This window comes from Euprymna scolopes, chromosome 2 (genome assembly GCF_053919585.1).
Source record: "Euprymna scolopes isolate OS-2025 chromosome 2, ASM5391958v1, whole genome shotgun sequence".
In the NCBI taxonomy this organism is placed as follows: Eukaryota; Metazoa; Mollusca; class Cephalopoda; order Sepiida; family Sepiolidae; genus Euprymna; species Euprymna scolopes.
In genome coordinates this window covers 198,226,815-198,244,457 of record NC_136483.1, presented here as the reverse complement: position 1 = coordinate 198,244,457, position 17,643 = coordinate 198,226,815, and the positions used below count along the sequence as shown (strand labels likewise).

At 37.1% G+C, this 17,643-nt stretch overlaps 1 protein-coding gene across 1 annotated transcript in view; it reads left to right on the top strand.

The window, feature by feature from the left end:
• LOC145241310 (uncharacterized) overlaps positions 1–16,280 on the top strand; it is a 119,621-nt gene extending 103,341 nt beyond the window's left edge. Inside the window, exons 25-31 of the mRNA XM_080104123.1 lie at positions 138–258; positions 4,682–4,911; positions 5,075–5,420; positions 5,774–5,991; positions 6,115–6,507; positions 9,977–10,100; positions 16,237–16,280. Of these exons, the coding sequence (XP_079960249.1) occupies positions 138–258; positions 4,682–4,911; positions 5,075–5,420; positions 5,774–5,991; positions 6,115–6,507; positions 9,977–10,100; positions 16,237–16,280 (1,476 nt within the window). The remainder of the gene's footprint in view (positions 1–137; positions 259–4,681; positions 4,912–5,074; positions 5,421–5,773; positions 5,992–6,114; positions 6,508–9,976; positions 10,101–16,236) is intronic.
• The last annotated feature ends 1,363 nt before the right edge of the window (positions 16,281–17,643 follow it).

The window sequence follows — 17,643 nt, the reverse complement described above, 5'->3', positions numbered from 1 at the left end:
GATAATAATAATAGAGAATTGGCTTTATAATAATAAATACGAAATCTGCATGAATTAAAATATCATATTTAAGCGTATTTTATGACCGAGCTATTTTGATCATATGTTTTATGCTTATTTCCTTTTATTTTCAACAGAAAAAAACTAACGAATTCATCATTTACGGTCAAAACTTGTGCGAAAAAGTCAGTCGTAATTCGCTGGATATTTTTGTCGAAATAAACAAGACAATCGATAGACAGCGTGCCGTTATAAAAGGTAAGACTTATCTCGACTGTATTTAAATACGAGCAAATGTGCTTTGGATTATCTCCATTTACAAGAGAACTCTCTAAAATGTACGTGGCAATTTCGCTGGATTATCTTTGTTTCTCTTTAAAATTTTGATTTTTAAATAACATTGTTTTTTTTTAGAATAAAGAAATTATTCTTTTAAAAGATCTACATGCGTTTTGCTTCAACAAATATTTGCCTAATAACAACAGCCTTGGACTTGCAAGGAAGAAAAAACAGGCAATCTTTCACTCTCTGAAGACGGACTTGTTACGGTCTGAAATATATCAGAAATATTTCAATTTTAAAAAAAGGAGTGGGGGAAGAAAGAAAGAAAGAAATTTAATTGTATTTTCCTTCTTTCATTTAATAAAAAATATTTTGTCATTTTAACGTTTTCTAAAAACAGTTTTAGCTGTTTATATATATATATATATATATATATATATATATTTGTAGTTTGCTTGAAGCATTGTGTGGCCATCGTCAGGTGGTAACCGCGACGGGATAGAAACCCCGAATCTTCTAACTGCAATCTCAACAATTCGGTACCCGTGGCGTAGTGGATAGAGATGTTGAACCTCTACGGTTCCAGGTGAGACTTGTCTGAAGATAGCGGTTTTAATCCTACCCAAAGCCGGCCAGAGGCTTACTTCGCCAAAACGTGGTGAGACGACAACAACTATGGATGGCTGTGATTGTTGAGATTACAGTTAGGAGATTCGGGGTTTCTATCCCGTCACGGTTACCACCTGACGAAGGCCAGAGGAATAGTTGGCCGAAGCGTCATGAAACAATATCTAAGAAAGATGAAGATAATATTCTGCAAAAAATAATCATAAATAAATGACACTCATTTATTTATGATTATTTTATTTGTATTTTTCATTGCATGTTGGAATTGTTTTCAAACAAAAAAAAGAAGAAAATATGTTTTTCTAATGTGAAACAACTACTTGATCAATTTGCATATTTAAAAGAAATATTTGTTTGTTTTTTTCACATCCTGACTCAAGGTAGTTTACTTCCTAAAAAGAAATCAAAATCTACTTTTCTTTGGCTAGTACATTTCAACGGTCTTTAAAGATAATATAAAAGAAGGATTTTTTTTTAATAATTAAAATTTAATATTTTGGTGGTGGTGGGGGATCATTTTCCTTTATAAATTTAACGTAAAATGAGACCTCACTTCTTGGCGACGTAGCGAGACATGTAACCGTTAACATTTTTTATTTAAATTTTTGTGGCGGGGGTGGGGCAGAAAGGGGAAATGAGTGAGGTGGGGTCATAATGGGTGGGGTGCAGTCGTGAGTTCCAAACATTTTAAAATACATAGAAACACTTCAAAACGCGTGGTAGCGAGAATTGTCATTTTTTTTTTTTAAGATTTGCTTCGAAAAGTTCTCACGGTTAAATATTACTTAATCAGTATATTATTATTTTCTGGTATTTTTAAAGACTGTTAACACGCGCGCGCACACACACATAAAAAAGCTAGGGTGGTCTGTACAATGCACACTCCCCCCTTGTATTTCTTTTTTTTCGTTATTTTTCAATTTTTTCGACGGATTACACTGTTCTTATGTAAAGTAGTTTTCATTTATTTAAGGGCAATGCTGTTAAGACTTTTATTATCCAATGTATTCCGTATTGTTTTAACTGATCGCCATGTTTGAATTCGTGCGCGCGTTCATTCAATTTTTTGCGCGCGAAATTGCGTATTGTTTTCACTTATCGCCACCTTTGTTTTCGCGCGTGCGTGCATTCGATGGTGGCGCATTTATACATTAATTCTGTATACTCACTATTCCATAGCTAATTATAACATACATTGATCCAACGGGTCACGAGTAGTATATATATATATATATATATATATATATATATATATATATATATATATATATATATATATATATATAGTAAGTTATAAAATATATATGGCAATTAAACTACACGGAATATTCCGCGTTTCATTCTCGTGAGAATTTGCCAGGCTTATATATATATATATATATACAAAATCTCTGATGAATAGGATTTATTTGAAGTTTTAAGAGATTTTTTTTTTTTACATAGGCATCACCACATTATCAAGGCCCAGAGGCCACTCAAGGATAAGGGTTAAAGAGTGTACAGTAGAAATTGGACGATATAGTAATCATTAGTAATGAAAATTTGGTAACTTTGATAACTTATATGGAACGGCTCATCAAGAACTTATTTACGTTAGACTTAAAGACAACCATATTGTAGTCAGCCGGAAAGCAGGAAAACGGAAGACAATTCCACAGGCGTGCAGTTCTAAGAAAGAAGCTTTGTTCATGGGATCTACGTTTAGGTTTAGGCACAGATAAAGAGTGGGGGGAATTATTGATAGTGTTTACAGCTAGACGAGTGTTTCTTGTGAAAGTTTGGCGAGGGGGGACCATAGATTGAAGCTCAGTCGAACACTTTCCATGAAAATAACGATACATCAGAGACAAACTCGCAACATCTCTTCTGTGAGATAGAGGTTGCAAGGAGGAGAAAAGTACATCTCCTACGAGGCTACGAAGTCTATTTTGAACTCTATCAAGGCAGGACAAGTCCTTTCTAGCAGCTCCTGCCCAGATGTGGCAACAGTATTCCATCCTTGGACATGCCTGGCTCTTATATAGATAGAGAATAGCATCAGCAGTGAGATATTTACCGGATCGATAGAAAGATCCCACCATTTTTCCAGCGGCCTTGGCAACAGATTTGATGTACGTGTTCCATTTAAGATCAGGAGTAATGGTCAAGCCCAGAAGCTTGTCAAAACTTGAGGCCTCCTGAAGACGAGAGCCATTCATTTCAATTGATGCCAAATGTGGATTAGAATGTTGATGATGTAAAGAGAGAAGCTTGGTTTTAGATGCATTAAAAGTAACCAGCCACTCCTTTCCCCATTGTACTTCGTGCTCAAGATCAGAGGAGAGAGAATTGGAGAGAACTTGGTCGTTTACTGTCTTAAATGTGCTACCATAAATGGTAGTGTCGTCAGCATAAATGTCTACAAATGATGTAAGGATGTGATTTGGAAGATCATTAATGTAGATCAGGAAAAGAGTTGGGCCCATGATGGACCCCTGAGGGACACCGGCATTAATACTGTGAGCTTCTGATCTACTCTTATGAACCTATCAGAAAGAAATGATTTAATAATTGAGAAGACTTTTCCAGCTATACCATAGCTAGCGATCTTATGAAGTAAACCTTTATACCATACCCTATCAAAGGCCTTAGATATGTCAAGAGCAATTGCCCTAGAAAGATTGCCTCCGTCGAGAGATTTGCTAATCCTATGCGATATAACTGTAAGCACATCTGCTGTAGATCTAGCAGAACGGAAACCATATTGAGTGTCACTAAGAAGGTTATTTTTGTTGAGATGGTTGATTACTTCTATATTTAACACAGATTCTAGCAACTTACTCATGACGCACAGGAGACTTATTGGCCTGTACTGAGAGGGGGATGAGCGATCACCTGAATTCTTTAATACAGGGCATACTGATGAGATTTTCCAGGGTGACAGGAAGCAATTCTCCTTAAGACAACGTTTAAACAGTTTTGTAAGTATGGGCGCTAGTTCAGGTTGAAGTTTTTTGAGTACTATAATTGGAATACCGTCAGGGCCAGTTGCTTTACTGGAATCAAGGTTTTTGATTAGCTTGGCAACATCACGTACAGATATACGTATATCACATAGCGTGTTTTCTGATACAGGAGGAAATATTGGGGGTTGGCGGCCTTGGTCGCAAAGGGTAGAATTAGCTGCAAAGTTCTTGACAAAGAGTTTGGCTTTGTCTGATGCTGACGAGATTACCTCAGGTCCATTGATAATAGTTGGGATGGAGCACACGCTTCTGTTCAGGATTCTGTTTGCTATTTGCCAAAACTGGTGTGAACCAAGCCGCTGTTCAGCTACTTTGGACTTAACAGATTGAGCATACAACTCTCTTGCTTTCCTTATTACTTTCTTACAAAGAAAGAGATGCTTTGTTTTCATATCGTTGTTTTTTACCGAAAAAAACATACTTTTAGATTTGACGAAGAAGGATTTATGCATTTCGGAGAGCATTTTTTTTTTTTTTTTGTAGTTTTCTTAATGATGTTTATTGTTTTCGAACAAGAGTTTCTTCCGAGTTTTATCCAATCGTTGATGTCTTATTACGTCACAAAATAATATTCACTTTCTTACAAATGCCTGCTAAACACTATTTTAGAATAATAATTGCTACTAACACGTGACCTTGCTCAACCAATCATTATCATCAAACCGATAAATTGCTTATGTTCTCGATTTTTTTTATAGATCAAACCTAATGAAATCAAACGAATAATAATGTATTCGAAGGTAAATGAAATTGGATTTTTTTTACAGAAATCTTCGATTGGATACGCCAAAGCCCGTATGGAGAAAAGGTGATCGATATCGTGATGTCAATGTATGAGATGATTAATGAAAAGAAAATGCAAGCCAAAGATCATATGAACACTTTGACCAATAGCATCTATTCCGCTCATGCCACATTGAATCGTCACATTTCCAAAGTGAGACAGTATCCAATCGTTGATGCCATCATGGATGCAATCAACGAAGTCTACCAACAGGTAACATAAAGCTTTTGTTTTTCATTTTCAACTGAATCACAAACTCAAAATAATTAATTGATAATTGCTTTGATGTTTACTAATGGAATCATGTTCAATTGTTAAAATATGTCGAAATGTCTTTCTATAGTAACTTATATGTTTTTGCCATTGTTTCTAATAGGTTTTATGGTCATACAATTACTGGGATGTTAAAGACAATGTGTTGGGACTGAAAAACACTTTGTACAAAGTTGGTGCTGAGAAAATCAAGGAAATCAAAGACATTGTCACTGATATTGGAATGAACACTTTGGTCTTCGATCCAAAACGTGGAGAGATTATTGTTGAGGTTCGCTTTGGTGCTGCCAAATACGCCTTCAACCATTTCATGTCGAGTGTAGAAGATGTGGAACGAGCTGTGATGAAGTTAAGCAATATGATGCCAAACATGAACTTTAATGTTTGGGACATTTACTACATGATGAAACCTTCGTCCGATCTTTACGATAATATTCCTCCATTTAAAGGTAGGCAATCTTACTTTCGTTTAATACATCCATTTTTATTTTATTTCGTCTTGGTTTACTGACAAACAACACAATCCTTTTAGATATAAAATTGTTCATCATCATGGTGATGGTGATGATGATCATCATCATTATATTTGAATGTTACTCAACACAATGAACATAAATTTATATTTCATCTAATTCCAGCAATTTCTGCATATAGCCATTTTATTAAAATGAAAAATATCGTTCATAAAATAATCTTGATATTAGTCAATCACTGTCCCTCCTCTCCCCCCTCTCTTTTTCTCTGAACTGATGAGAAAATCTCTTTCTCTCTCAATGAATGATAAAATTTGATTTCTTTTCAGCCGAAGCAAGTCTGTTCGTGGGCCATCACATTACAACCTTTGATGGACGTCATTTGAATTACAAGGGAACTTGCAGCTATCTATTGGCACGTGATTTTGTCGATGGTAACTTTACTGTTGTTGCCAACTTTGATGCAGACCGCAGATCAAAAACATTGAAATCCCTCAGTGTGACAACAGCTCATAATGAACAATTGGAAATCTTCCCTGATAATAAGGTATGCATCTTTTCGTTTTTGCGTTATTAATTGCAAAAAATCAATTGTGAGAAATGAAATTATCTTCTCATCTAATATTAATTGCTATTTAATTATTAATTTGAATTTATTTTATTTTTGAAGGTTTTCCTGGCCGGGCGTTTTGCAAAATTACCACTGCAACTTACCGATGCCACTGTTAGACGCCAAGGTAACCTGATTGTTGTTCAGAGCAAACGAGGATACAAAGTGATGTGCGATCATGATAACGAATTGTACACTGTACAAGTCAGTGGTTGGTATTTCAACAAAATGGCCGGTCTTTTTGGTAATTACAACAACGAGCCCATGGACGACATGCTTATGTCCAATAATAGGTACACCAACGATTTGGAACAATTTGCAGAGTCATGGTCAGTGTCCAGACAATGCAGATCTCATCGCAACTTTGCTCCCAGTCACATGGTTCCTGAGAACATGGAATGTGCTCGATTGTTTTTGCAAACTGATTCACCATATCGTTATTGTTTCAAACAGGTAAAAATTCTTCCTTTTTTTTCAATCATTAATTTAAAACAATGTAATCATAAAGACGTTACTGAAATCATAAACTAACACTCTTTTAGAATTGTTGATAGACTAGCTGGTACAATACGCTTAAACACGATATTTTAATTTATGCATAATTTATGCAGATTGCATACGTAATATTACAGAATCAATCCTCTATATTACGAGGAATAATTTATCCGGTGAACTAATACGGAAAATAACAATAACAATAATAATAAAAATAACAACAACAACAATAATAATAATAATAATAATAATAATAATAATAATAATAATAATAATAATAATAATAGTAATAATAATAACAATAATTCAGACATACGTACACGCACACACACACAAGTAAGATAAGTAATACAGTATATGTGTATATATATCTTCTCCTACCTATTCTCCATCTTACTTGTGTGTGTGTGGGTGCGTGTACGTATGTCTGAATGATTAAGCGCATATATACATGCGTGTTTTGGCTGGGAGGAAAAAAAAAAGTATATATATATATATAAAAAATAAAAGAATAAAAATAATTGTTAGCGGTGGATGTGTGCGAGTACGTGTGTGAGTGTGTAGGTGGGTATGTATATATGTATGCTCCTACATATATTTCTATGTATGTGCGTGTGTGTATGTGTGTGTGCCTGCGTGCGTGTGCGTGTGCATGTGTACATGTACATGAATGTATATGTATGCGTGTGTGATTGTGTGTGAGTGTGTGCTATACATGGGGAAAGAAAGTCTTTAAAAAGAACCCTAAAAAAAACATAAAAAACCTTCACCAAATGGACCAAAAGCCACTCTTTGAATATAACTTTGACCGGACACTTTGAACACTTACAGTTGGAGTCAGAATGTATGAGACCACACACCACTCTGAAAAACATATTTAATATCAGCGGAGGTAACTCTACAAACTCCCATTTTAAAGAAAAACTTTTTACGAAAACATCTGAAGAGAGCACACCCTAAGCTCGAAACGCGTTATAAAAATATTTTAAAATAAAAAATTTGATGAAAACCTTTAAAAAAAAACGCAATTGTTGATGGCTACACTCTTTTAAATATATATATATATATATATATATACGAAGCATGCGTTATCACTACGCTGCTATATGGGTCAGAGACTTGGACAACATGTACAAGACATCTCAAGTTACTGGAAAAGTTTAATCAAAGTTGTATTCGGTGAATACTTAATATTAACTGGAGGACTCTAACGCCTTACACTGTGGTTCCTGACCGATCAAATAGTAATAGTATTGAAATGAAAATCATTCAAAATCAGATCCGCTGGACTGGACACTTGGTTAGGATGGAGGACAAAAGACTTCCTAAACAACTGTTTTATGGCGAGATAAATAAGGGTAAAAGACCAAAAAAAAAAAAACAAAAAAAAAACTTGAAAATACTGTAGATGGTTGTACATAACTGGGAAGTCCGAGCGAAAGATCGATCACGGTGGAGAAAAACCAACAGAAAAAATTGTGGGATTTTTGAAGAACAGCATGTAGATCTTGCTATCTTTTTATTTTTTAAAATTACATTTTCGCCCCAAACAAGGTAAAATGTCACTTTCATGTACTATCAGGGACATAAGTTGCAGGGATACTATGTAGGGAGTTGAGCAGCAAGTTGTCTTTTCACATTACACTTGAACTTCTGCATGTCAGTACAGTTGGGGAAGCAGTCACCCAGAAGGGAATTCCAAAGTCTAGCAGTTCTAGGAAAGAAACTATTAGAGTAGAAGACTTTCTTACATCGAGGGATCTCTACTGGTTTCTGCCATTGCCTTGGATATGTGCCTGTTATAGAACGTGGTGTCATCAGTGAATATATCCATCTCAGAGCCAATTTTATCAGAGAGGTCATTTATGAATATCAGGAATAATAAATGTCCAAGGACCGACCCTTGAAGCATATCCACATTTATATTATATTGTTTAGAGCTATAACTATCGAAGACAACCTGGATTCTTCTCTTATTTAACAAGAATTTAATTATGTTAAGTATTCATGCAGTAATACCATTGGATCTGATTTTGTTGATAAGACCTTCGTACCATACCCTGTCAAAGGCCTTAGATATATCTAGGGCCATTGCCCTCCCCTCCTCTGCCTTATCCAGTGCATGGTATATACGCTCAGAGATTACAGAATATCTGTGGTAGAACGGACTTGCCTAAATCCATATTGATGATCGGACAAAAGTTTAGCAACTGTAAAGTGGTGGACTAGAGCTTGATTACTTAAGGCCTTAAATATTTTGGCGAAAAGAGGGAGGAGGAGGCTAATGAGGCGATAATACAATGGATCAGTTCTTTCGCCAGAATTCTTGTAAACTGGTACCACAGAAGCAGTTTTCTAGCAGTCAGGAAAGCATGATTCGTTAAGGCATTTGTTTAAGAGTTTGGAGAGAACTGGAGCAATCTAAGCGGAATATTTTTTTAATAGTACAGCTGAAACACAAAAGCTGGTTTTGTAAATCATATGAAATCACACAATCAAAGGCAGGAAGGACAGTCTTATGGGGAAGGGCTTTTACAGCGCATCTGGCAACGCATTGTTGCCATATTTGTGGTCTAATCTGCAAATCTAAAAGTGACCTGACACGACATTCGAAAATTCACAATATTATCATGCGATCACCTTTACAAGAAGGAAAGTTTTTATGTCACATATGTGTACTTTCATGTAGGATTAAGCTGGATTAAAAAGTCACCTAGGTGCATACAGACGCACAACACTTAACTGAAGAGATGGCAAACTTCTGCCAAAAAGCAGCAATCATCATACATGATAGAGGTAGAGTTAAATTTATGCAAATCATGACTCATGCAATTTCTTGCTCATAAACAATGAATGCAAGATAAAGTGAACTATTTCCTTATTCCGTAGAGTTTCAAACATTTGGCTTTTTTTTCTTCAGAGGAAAACAGCAAAACATTTTATATAGACTTGTTATAATATTGCTGATTAGCACAAAAATTATAAACTTCAAAGTTCAAAAGAAAGTAATGCCTGAAAGATTATATAAAAATATATAGATACAAAAGTTCATATATGTATGTATGTATGTGTGTGCATGTATGTGTATGCATATATAAATGCATGCATACATATGTATGTATATGGTGTAATCATGTTGACACACCGGTTCTTGTCAGATCACCGAAGTTAAGTAACACTGAGCCTGGCTAGCACCAGATGGGTTCTCCACTTATCTCGGCATTGTTTCTACTCGTCCTAAACCTCCACTTGCTAATGATATTTAACAATGTCTACTAAGGGGAGGTGTGGCTGAAGATTGCGTAACTCTTGCCACAAAAATTTCACGTGTAGGCACCCTTACAGTGGATATCCATGTACGTGTGTGTGTGTGAATACGTATTTTTGTATATTGTCTTCTTAATATTTTGAATTCCTTTTGTTTCAGGTGAATCCCGCCAAATTTTACCAGATTTGCAACTCTCAAGATTTATGCGAAGTGACGTCATTCTACATTAGACAGTGTGAAAAGAGACGGGTTTATCTCCAACATCCATCCGTTTGCTCATCAGGTGAATACCATATTTATATACGAGCTACTAACGCACTATGCAAAGTACATGACAAAATGAAGCAGCTATGAAACAACACTGAAAAAGAGAGACACTCTTTCTTTAAATGTGTACAGAGATAAAAAGTTTAATTAGAAGGTGGTTAAATCAACGTATAATGAGAGGGCAATATAGAAAGTGAGTTACCTCTATCCTGCTAGAAGATTACTCACACCTGAGAGTATCTTATATCTCTACAAAACCACCATTCACTGATGCATGGAGTATTGTTGCTACATCTGGGATGATACATTTGGTCTCTCCTCTTGGATAGGTTCCAAAAAAAGGTCTCCAATCTAATAGGTCTTACTTTATCAACTAAGCTCCGACCGCTGTCCCATCGCTGCAATATGCATTGCAAGTATTTTTATGAAATGGGCCCTCATGAACTCATTGCTCTTGTGCCTCCTTAACGTATATATCCCCGCTTAGCAGCAAAATCAAACCCTTTCATTGTTGACGTTCCTAAATGCCAGAAACTATATAATAGTTTCTTCCCTCGAACACCTAGATCTTTGGAATTCCCTTCCTGCTACCTGCTTCCCTGAGTGTACTGATATACAGAAGTTTAACTGTAACGTAAACCAACATCTTGTTAATCTTTCTTAGGCATGGGCCTAAATAGTAGCCCCTTACGTCCCAAGTGGCGATGTGCCTTGTTAGGAGTTAAAAAAAAATAGAAAGCTTAGCGTAAAACATGTTCCTAGCATATTGAAAGACTAAAATAGCCATGATTGCTGAATCTTCACGCATTGAAGAATGCGTGAGGAAACGTGCCATTTGAAAAGACAGAATAATCAGGGCCTCTGCTACAAAATAATTCCACAGAAGACCCTACATGCAGGGGATATTTCGGAGCTCTAATTGGACTAACAAGCAATCTCTGGACTTATTGGCAAGCAATGGTCGAGCATGACTCACTATGTAAGAATTTATAATAAACGTTTAATTATTATTTGCTTATAGAGTATAATAAAATGGCGATATTTTGGGGGTGAACGTGAGTAAAAAAAAGAAAAGCTTAGGCGATAACCCAAAGTCACAGAGATCAAAGTCTGGACCATAGGAATGGTGAGGAACTGTCTTCATACCCATATTACTCAAATGGTCTGTGATCTTCTCTGAGTACCCTTGAGACATACTTAGGGCAAATCTTCTGCATCATCAGTTCCTTGTGAATAATTTTGTTCCAACACTGATATGAAATTGTACACTTATTTTTCTCTATAGACACAATCACACCTCTCATCATCCATCACATACCCCCTGCCTTCCTTGAATCTCTTATGCTACTTAGAAACTGATGTTCGATTCAGGCAAGATGGTCCAAAAGCAGTCTAAAGCATTCCATACGTTTCTCTGGAATTTTCTTTAAGTTTAAAACATAATTTTATTGCATATCGTTCTTCTAAACTGTCCCCAAGTCCAGATTGCATTTTTGAAATTCACCAGTTGTCACAATCAGGCTTTAGTGGGTGTATTCCAATTCCTGCTGTAGCTGGTCATTAACTGCTTCCACTGCATATCCCTAAATCACTTTGAGGAGTGTAACTATTCATTAAATATATAACCTCTACAAACTAACCCTGTAACAGTAACTAACCATGCAGGGTCACAGAAATACCTGGATTAGGACCCAGGCACTGATGGACCCAGTAGATCTTCCCAGATCACCCATGTAGGAGAAGGAAAACTCTGAAACTAAACCAAAGGGGAGGGAGGCCTCTCCAGTCTTGGATGACAACCTTCCTAGAGCTGGTGACTCAAACAAATTACCGGTCTGTAAACCTAAATTGCTTAAGGAGTAGATAGGCTCTGTCTATCGCCCGGCTTCCATACACCTTCTTTGCCTATTAGTCAGGCGCAGAAACACTATCACAGTGAATAGACAGAACACATAGTGGTAGATCTTGTTTCTTGTCTAGGGCAATAAATGCCGTTTCCCCACTCCTGACACATCACACCCCTCAAAACTGGGCACTTGGGAGTGCTTGAGTACCACACATACCTGTGCAATTAGATTAGGGTGACCTTCTTCTGGTGCGTTGAGGGTATTGGATTGACAGTTCCTGGCTGCTGTTTCCGACTGGTAGTACAGGTGCCCTAACTCTTTGGTAGCGCTTAGAGCGGCTGCTCCATCAACGGTTGTATAATATCGGGATGTTTGAAGTGCCATGTCGCGCATGGAAATGGACCCTGCACTCATCCCAATGGGCTTTCCTGCGGCCACAGTCCTAGTTGATGGAGGGTCAGCTAATGTTGCATGTTTGATACCCTGCATAACCTCTTGTTCAGCTCCCCCTTACCTAACTGAAACTCTTTAAAAACATGATAACACTACAATAAAAAAATAAGCTTAAACCAGGCCTAGGGACAAACAAATCTAACTTGCCTCCTCCCTTGAGGCTTGCATTCACTAACATCCGTGGGCTTAGAACTAATTTAGCTGATGTTTAAGCATTTCTCCTAACAAATACCCCGGATATCTTAGCACTAAGCGAGACTAACCTACACTCCTCCATCCTCTGTAACTACTTTAACATGCCTGGCTATCTCCCACTCTGCCGTAAGGATTCTGACAGACATATGCACGGATTTGGAGTCTACATTCGTAACATCCTCCCTCTGATTAGAGAAACAAAGCTAGAAACGGACGATCACGCCTTTATGTGCTTTAGACTAAACATACAACACAACATTAGCTACTTTTATTTTCTCTACCGCTCTCCCTCGACCCAGGACTGCACCATAATAAACAAAGTCTCTGACAGCATAGACACAGTACTCTCCCTCAACACTAGCACACAAGTACATGTATTCGGTGACTTTAATGTCCACCACAAAAAGTGGCTTGGATTCTCTACTTACACAGATGCAGCGGGCAGCACAACACATAGCTTCGCTATATCTACTCCCTATCACAAATGGTTACGTTTCCAACCCGTTTCCCTGACCAGCAAGAACAACATGCATTACTTCTAGATGTGTTTGTGATCACAGTTCCCAAGAATTGTATAACAAATGCTGAGAGCCCACTCGGGAACGCTGATCATGCAGTGATAATGGTCGAAATCGCCCTAAACTCTAGACTCAAAACTGAAGAGCCAGTGCTCAAAACAACGAGATATTATAAAAAGGCTGACTGGGAAGCCATCAGAGATCTTATCAGAGATGCCCCATGGGGAAATATTTTTTCTCTTCCTGCTGAACAGTGAGCAAATGAGACCACCAAATGGTTCAAAACAGCAATTGTAGCACATGTTCCATCCGGAAATTTTATAGCAAGCCCCACTCTCCCCAATAGTTTACTTCTACTTGCACAACTGCCATTGCTCAAAGGCAGCATGCATACCGCAGATTTAACCGACATAAGTCCAATTAAAACAGACAGAAGTATATAGAAGCTAGAAGTAATGTTTAGAAGGAAATAGCGACAACTAAGAGAGAACTTACTGAAACCACTACAAAACCCATCGAAGCACAAAAATTAGGAAATCGTGACTTCTGGAAAATCTACAACAGTTTAGTAAATAATGGGCAATCAACAATTCCTCCAATGACCAACAATCACAAGGTTGTTTGCTCAGCAACCGACAAATCTAATATGCTTGCCAGCCGGTTTGCCTCGAACTCCACACTGGACCCTTCCAACCAACCCCTGCCTGAATTTCCTTTGCGGATAGACGCCACACTAGACGATCTAAAAATCACCCCTGCTCAGGTGCATGCTATCATAAAAAACCTTGACACCTCAAAAGCATGTGGACCTGATCTCATCCCAGCTGTGCTATTAAAAAAGTGCTCAGCCGAAGTAGCTCCAGTTCTCTTCAAACTCTACAACAAATGCCTTAATGAATCATGCTTTCCGGGCTGTTGGGAAACTGCTTCTGTGGTATCAGTATTCAAGAATTCTGGCGAAAGAACTGACCCATCAAATTATCACCCCATTAGACTCCTCCCACTTTTCGCCAAAATATTTGAGACCATAATTAACCATGCTCTAGTCCATCACGTTACAGATGCTAAACTTCTGACTGACCAACAATATGGATTTAGACAAGCCTGTTCCACCGCAGACATCCTAACTGTAATCTCTGAACGTATATACCATTCACTGGACAAAGCGGGAGAGGGCAGAGCGGTAGCTCTAGATATATCTAAGGCTTTTGACAGGGTATGGTATGAGGGTCTCCTCAGTAAAATTAAATCATACGGTATCACTGGTAGAATACTTAACATAATTAAATCCTTCTTAGATAAGAGAAAAATCAAGGTTGTCCTCGACGGTCGTACATCTTAACAATATGATATAAATGCGGGAGTGCCTCAGGAGTCTATCTTTGGACCTCTATTGTTCCTAATATTTATTAATGACCTCCCCAACAAAACTGCCTCTGAGATGGGTATATATGCTGATGACACCACACTCTATAACAGACACGACAGGAAAACAAATGAGCACATAACTAAAAAAATGGCAAAAACACTAGAGAATGACCTGCAATCTGTAGTGGAATGGGGACAAAAATGGATGGTCACATTCAATGCTGCCAAGACTAAACTGGTTTCCTTCAATAATTACAAGAAACCTTCCCTGCCACCAATAGCAATGGCCAGTGACTCCCTATCTGAGAGTACATCTTTAAAACTGCTTGGCCTAACATTCACAGGAAACATGAGTTGGAACAATTACATTGAAAACATTGCCAGGGCCGCTGCGAAAAAGGTAGGCTCTCTCTACCGTGCTAGAAAACTACTGACATCCGAAAGTATCCTGTACCTCTATAAGGCCACCATTCGCCCATGTATGGAGTATTGTTGTCATATTTGGGCTGGTGCATCTGCCACTAGTCTCTCGCTCCTAGACAAGGTTCTTTTGAAGTCGCCAATCAGATAGGCCCTAAACTGGCATCTAAGCTTCAGCCTCTGTCCCATCGACGAAACGTTGCATCCCTCTGCCTGTTCTACAAGTATTTTAATGGTGAATGCTCTGACGAACTGCAGACACTTGTGCCCCCACGACGTGAACACCCCCGACAAACCCAACAGGCAGCTAAATCCCACCCCCACGCAGTAGAGATCCCTAGATGTAAAAGACCTTTCTACTCCAGTAGTTTCTTCCCTAGAACCGCTAGACTCTGAAATTCCATTCCAGGTCCCTGCTTCCCCAACTGTACTGACATGCAGAAGTTCAAGTGTAACGTGAACCGACATCTTTCTGCCCAAATCCCAACAAAGTGCCCCAGTAGTTGCTGTCCCTGATAGTAGCCCCCTACACCAAAGTGGCAATATGCCTTGTTTGGGGTGAAAATGTAATTAAACAAAACAAAAAAACAAAAGTAGTGAATTTTCAAGAGTTTACAACAATTTTAAATGCCTGTACAAAAATGTCTGGAAATTTATTGGATGCATCTCGTATCTACTAAAAAGCTGAGAATATTATTTTTTTGTTTTCGTCTTGCCATTGTTTTAGATGGTGGATGAAAGGGTGAACAATAAGAAGTAATTAGAGGAATTGGATGATGCAAATTATTAAGAGAGGAAGGGTATATTATGACATCACAATGTATTCTGAAATCTTTGGATATGCACATGAATGTTTTAGATGGTGGAAGGAAGGGAGAATAATGTAAATGAACAACGAATAATTAGTGAGAAGAATGGAATGACGTAAATGATTAAGGGGAGAGAGAGAGAGAGAGAGAGAGAGAGAGGGGGGGGGGGAGTGTAAATCATGGCATAACAATATTCTGAAATTCTGGAATATGTTCATGAATGTGTAACCAAACCGAGGCGAGGCAAATAGGAGGGCGCCTGTGTTTATATTTGAAAACCTGCTCATTCTATGATAAAGTTTCATAACTGAAACGAAATATTGAATCAGTAGATTTATGACTCTGTGTTCATTTTTATGTTATTTTTGTTTATTTTATGCCCATCCATCACATCGACCCCCTCTTCCGACCCCTTTCATCATGCATATTTGTCTATTTATCTATCAATATAACAGGATGATTGTTTTCACAAATTCACCGTGTATATTTCGTCCAAATATTTAAAATGTTCCATACTTTTTCTTTTCTTTTTCTTTGTGCAGATAAAGTCTGGGACACCAGTAAGAAAAGCAGTAATCATATATGAATGAATTTTATAAGTATTTCAAATTGGCTGCATAACATCATTTCAATTTCATACGAGGTAAAAACAAATCAACAAACATTGCAGAAAATATCTGCATCTTGAAAACTCAGGGATTCATTTGTCAAAATATTGTTTTTAACATCAAATAAAATATTTAAATCATTAAAATGGCTTACTCTTTTTTTTAATTTTTTTTTTTTATTTCAAACCAAATTATTAGTATTTATAATAAAATTTAAAATGGTACTTTTGAATTTCGCGCACCGGATTTCCGTAAATGTTGACTCAACCTCGACCAGCAGCAAATGAAAACCGCCCGAATATACCGACGCTGATCAAGTTGATCAACCAATGAAAAAGCGATAACAAACAGGTTTTTTTTGGGGGGGGGGGGCTTTTAATAAATTTCATTCTATCAGCTTTGCCCGATGAGGCTCAAACTGAATAATACTGTAACTGAAACATGTACACACATATGTAGACGAACAGTTTTATCCAAAGAAAAAATATACTGAATAGATATACAGCTCAACTTGTTATTAAACACTTCTCATACCTGCCAGTATTTAATCTATATAAAAGTGAGAAAGTGTGTGTGTGTTTGTGTGTGTGTGTGAGGACACTTCTCAATCTATATGCTCAACGGATTTTTGATCTATTTGAAATGTGGTATATAGGGTATTCAGATATGTGGAAAACCTTTTAGTCCGTTTTTATCTGAAAATAGGGCTGCTAAGCAATCAAAATTAAAAAAATTGGTATGCTGAAGGTGATCCGATTTTTATCTGTTTATCAATTGTTTCATGACTGTGCGTGCGCATTCATGAAAAATGAGAGCTTCCTTATGTTAAGTATTAGTTAGTTTGAATACATGTTTTAAAGATCAGATCAAGTTGGTCTAATGATTATTGTACTTAACTCACTGTCTTAAGGTTTTGGTTTTGATCTCAACTCGAGTATTTTTTTATTTACAAAAAGAAAACAGTTTAGAAAAAACACAATACTCGCTTGCACATGTCTCAGTTTATTTCCGTTTTTTACTTTTTTTTTTTAATTTAACGTTACATTTAATACCTACCGTATTTCTGCTTATAATAAATAAGAATTCTGCACTAATTGAAATACATTTATGCGTATTTTACGACCGGGCAACGCCAGACGGCCTGCTAGTATATCTATAAAACTGAGAATGTGTATATGTGTGTGTGTGTGTATGTGTGTGTGTGTGTGATGACAATTCTCAATCTATATGAATGAATTGTTGATCTAGAGACTTTAAATTTGGTATATAGGGTATTCAGACACGTGGAAAACTTTTTAATCATTTTTATCCGGAAAAAAGAGCTGCTAAAAGGGTAAAAAT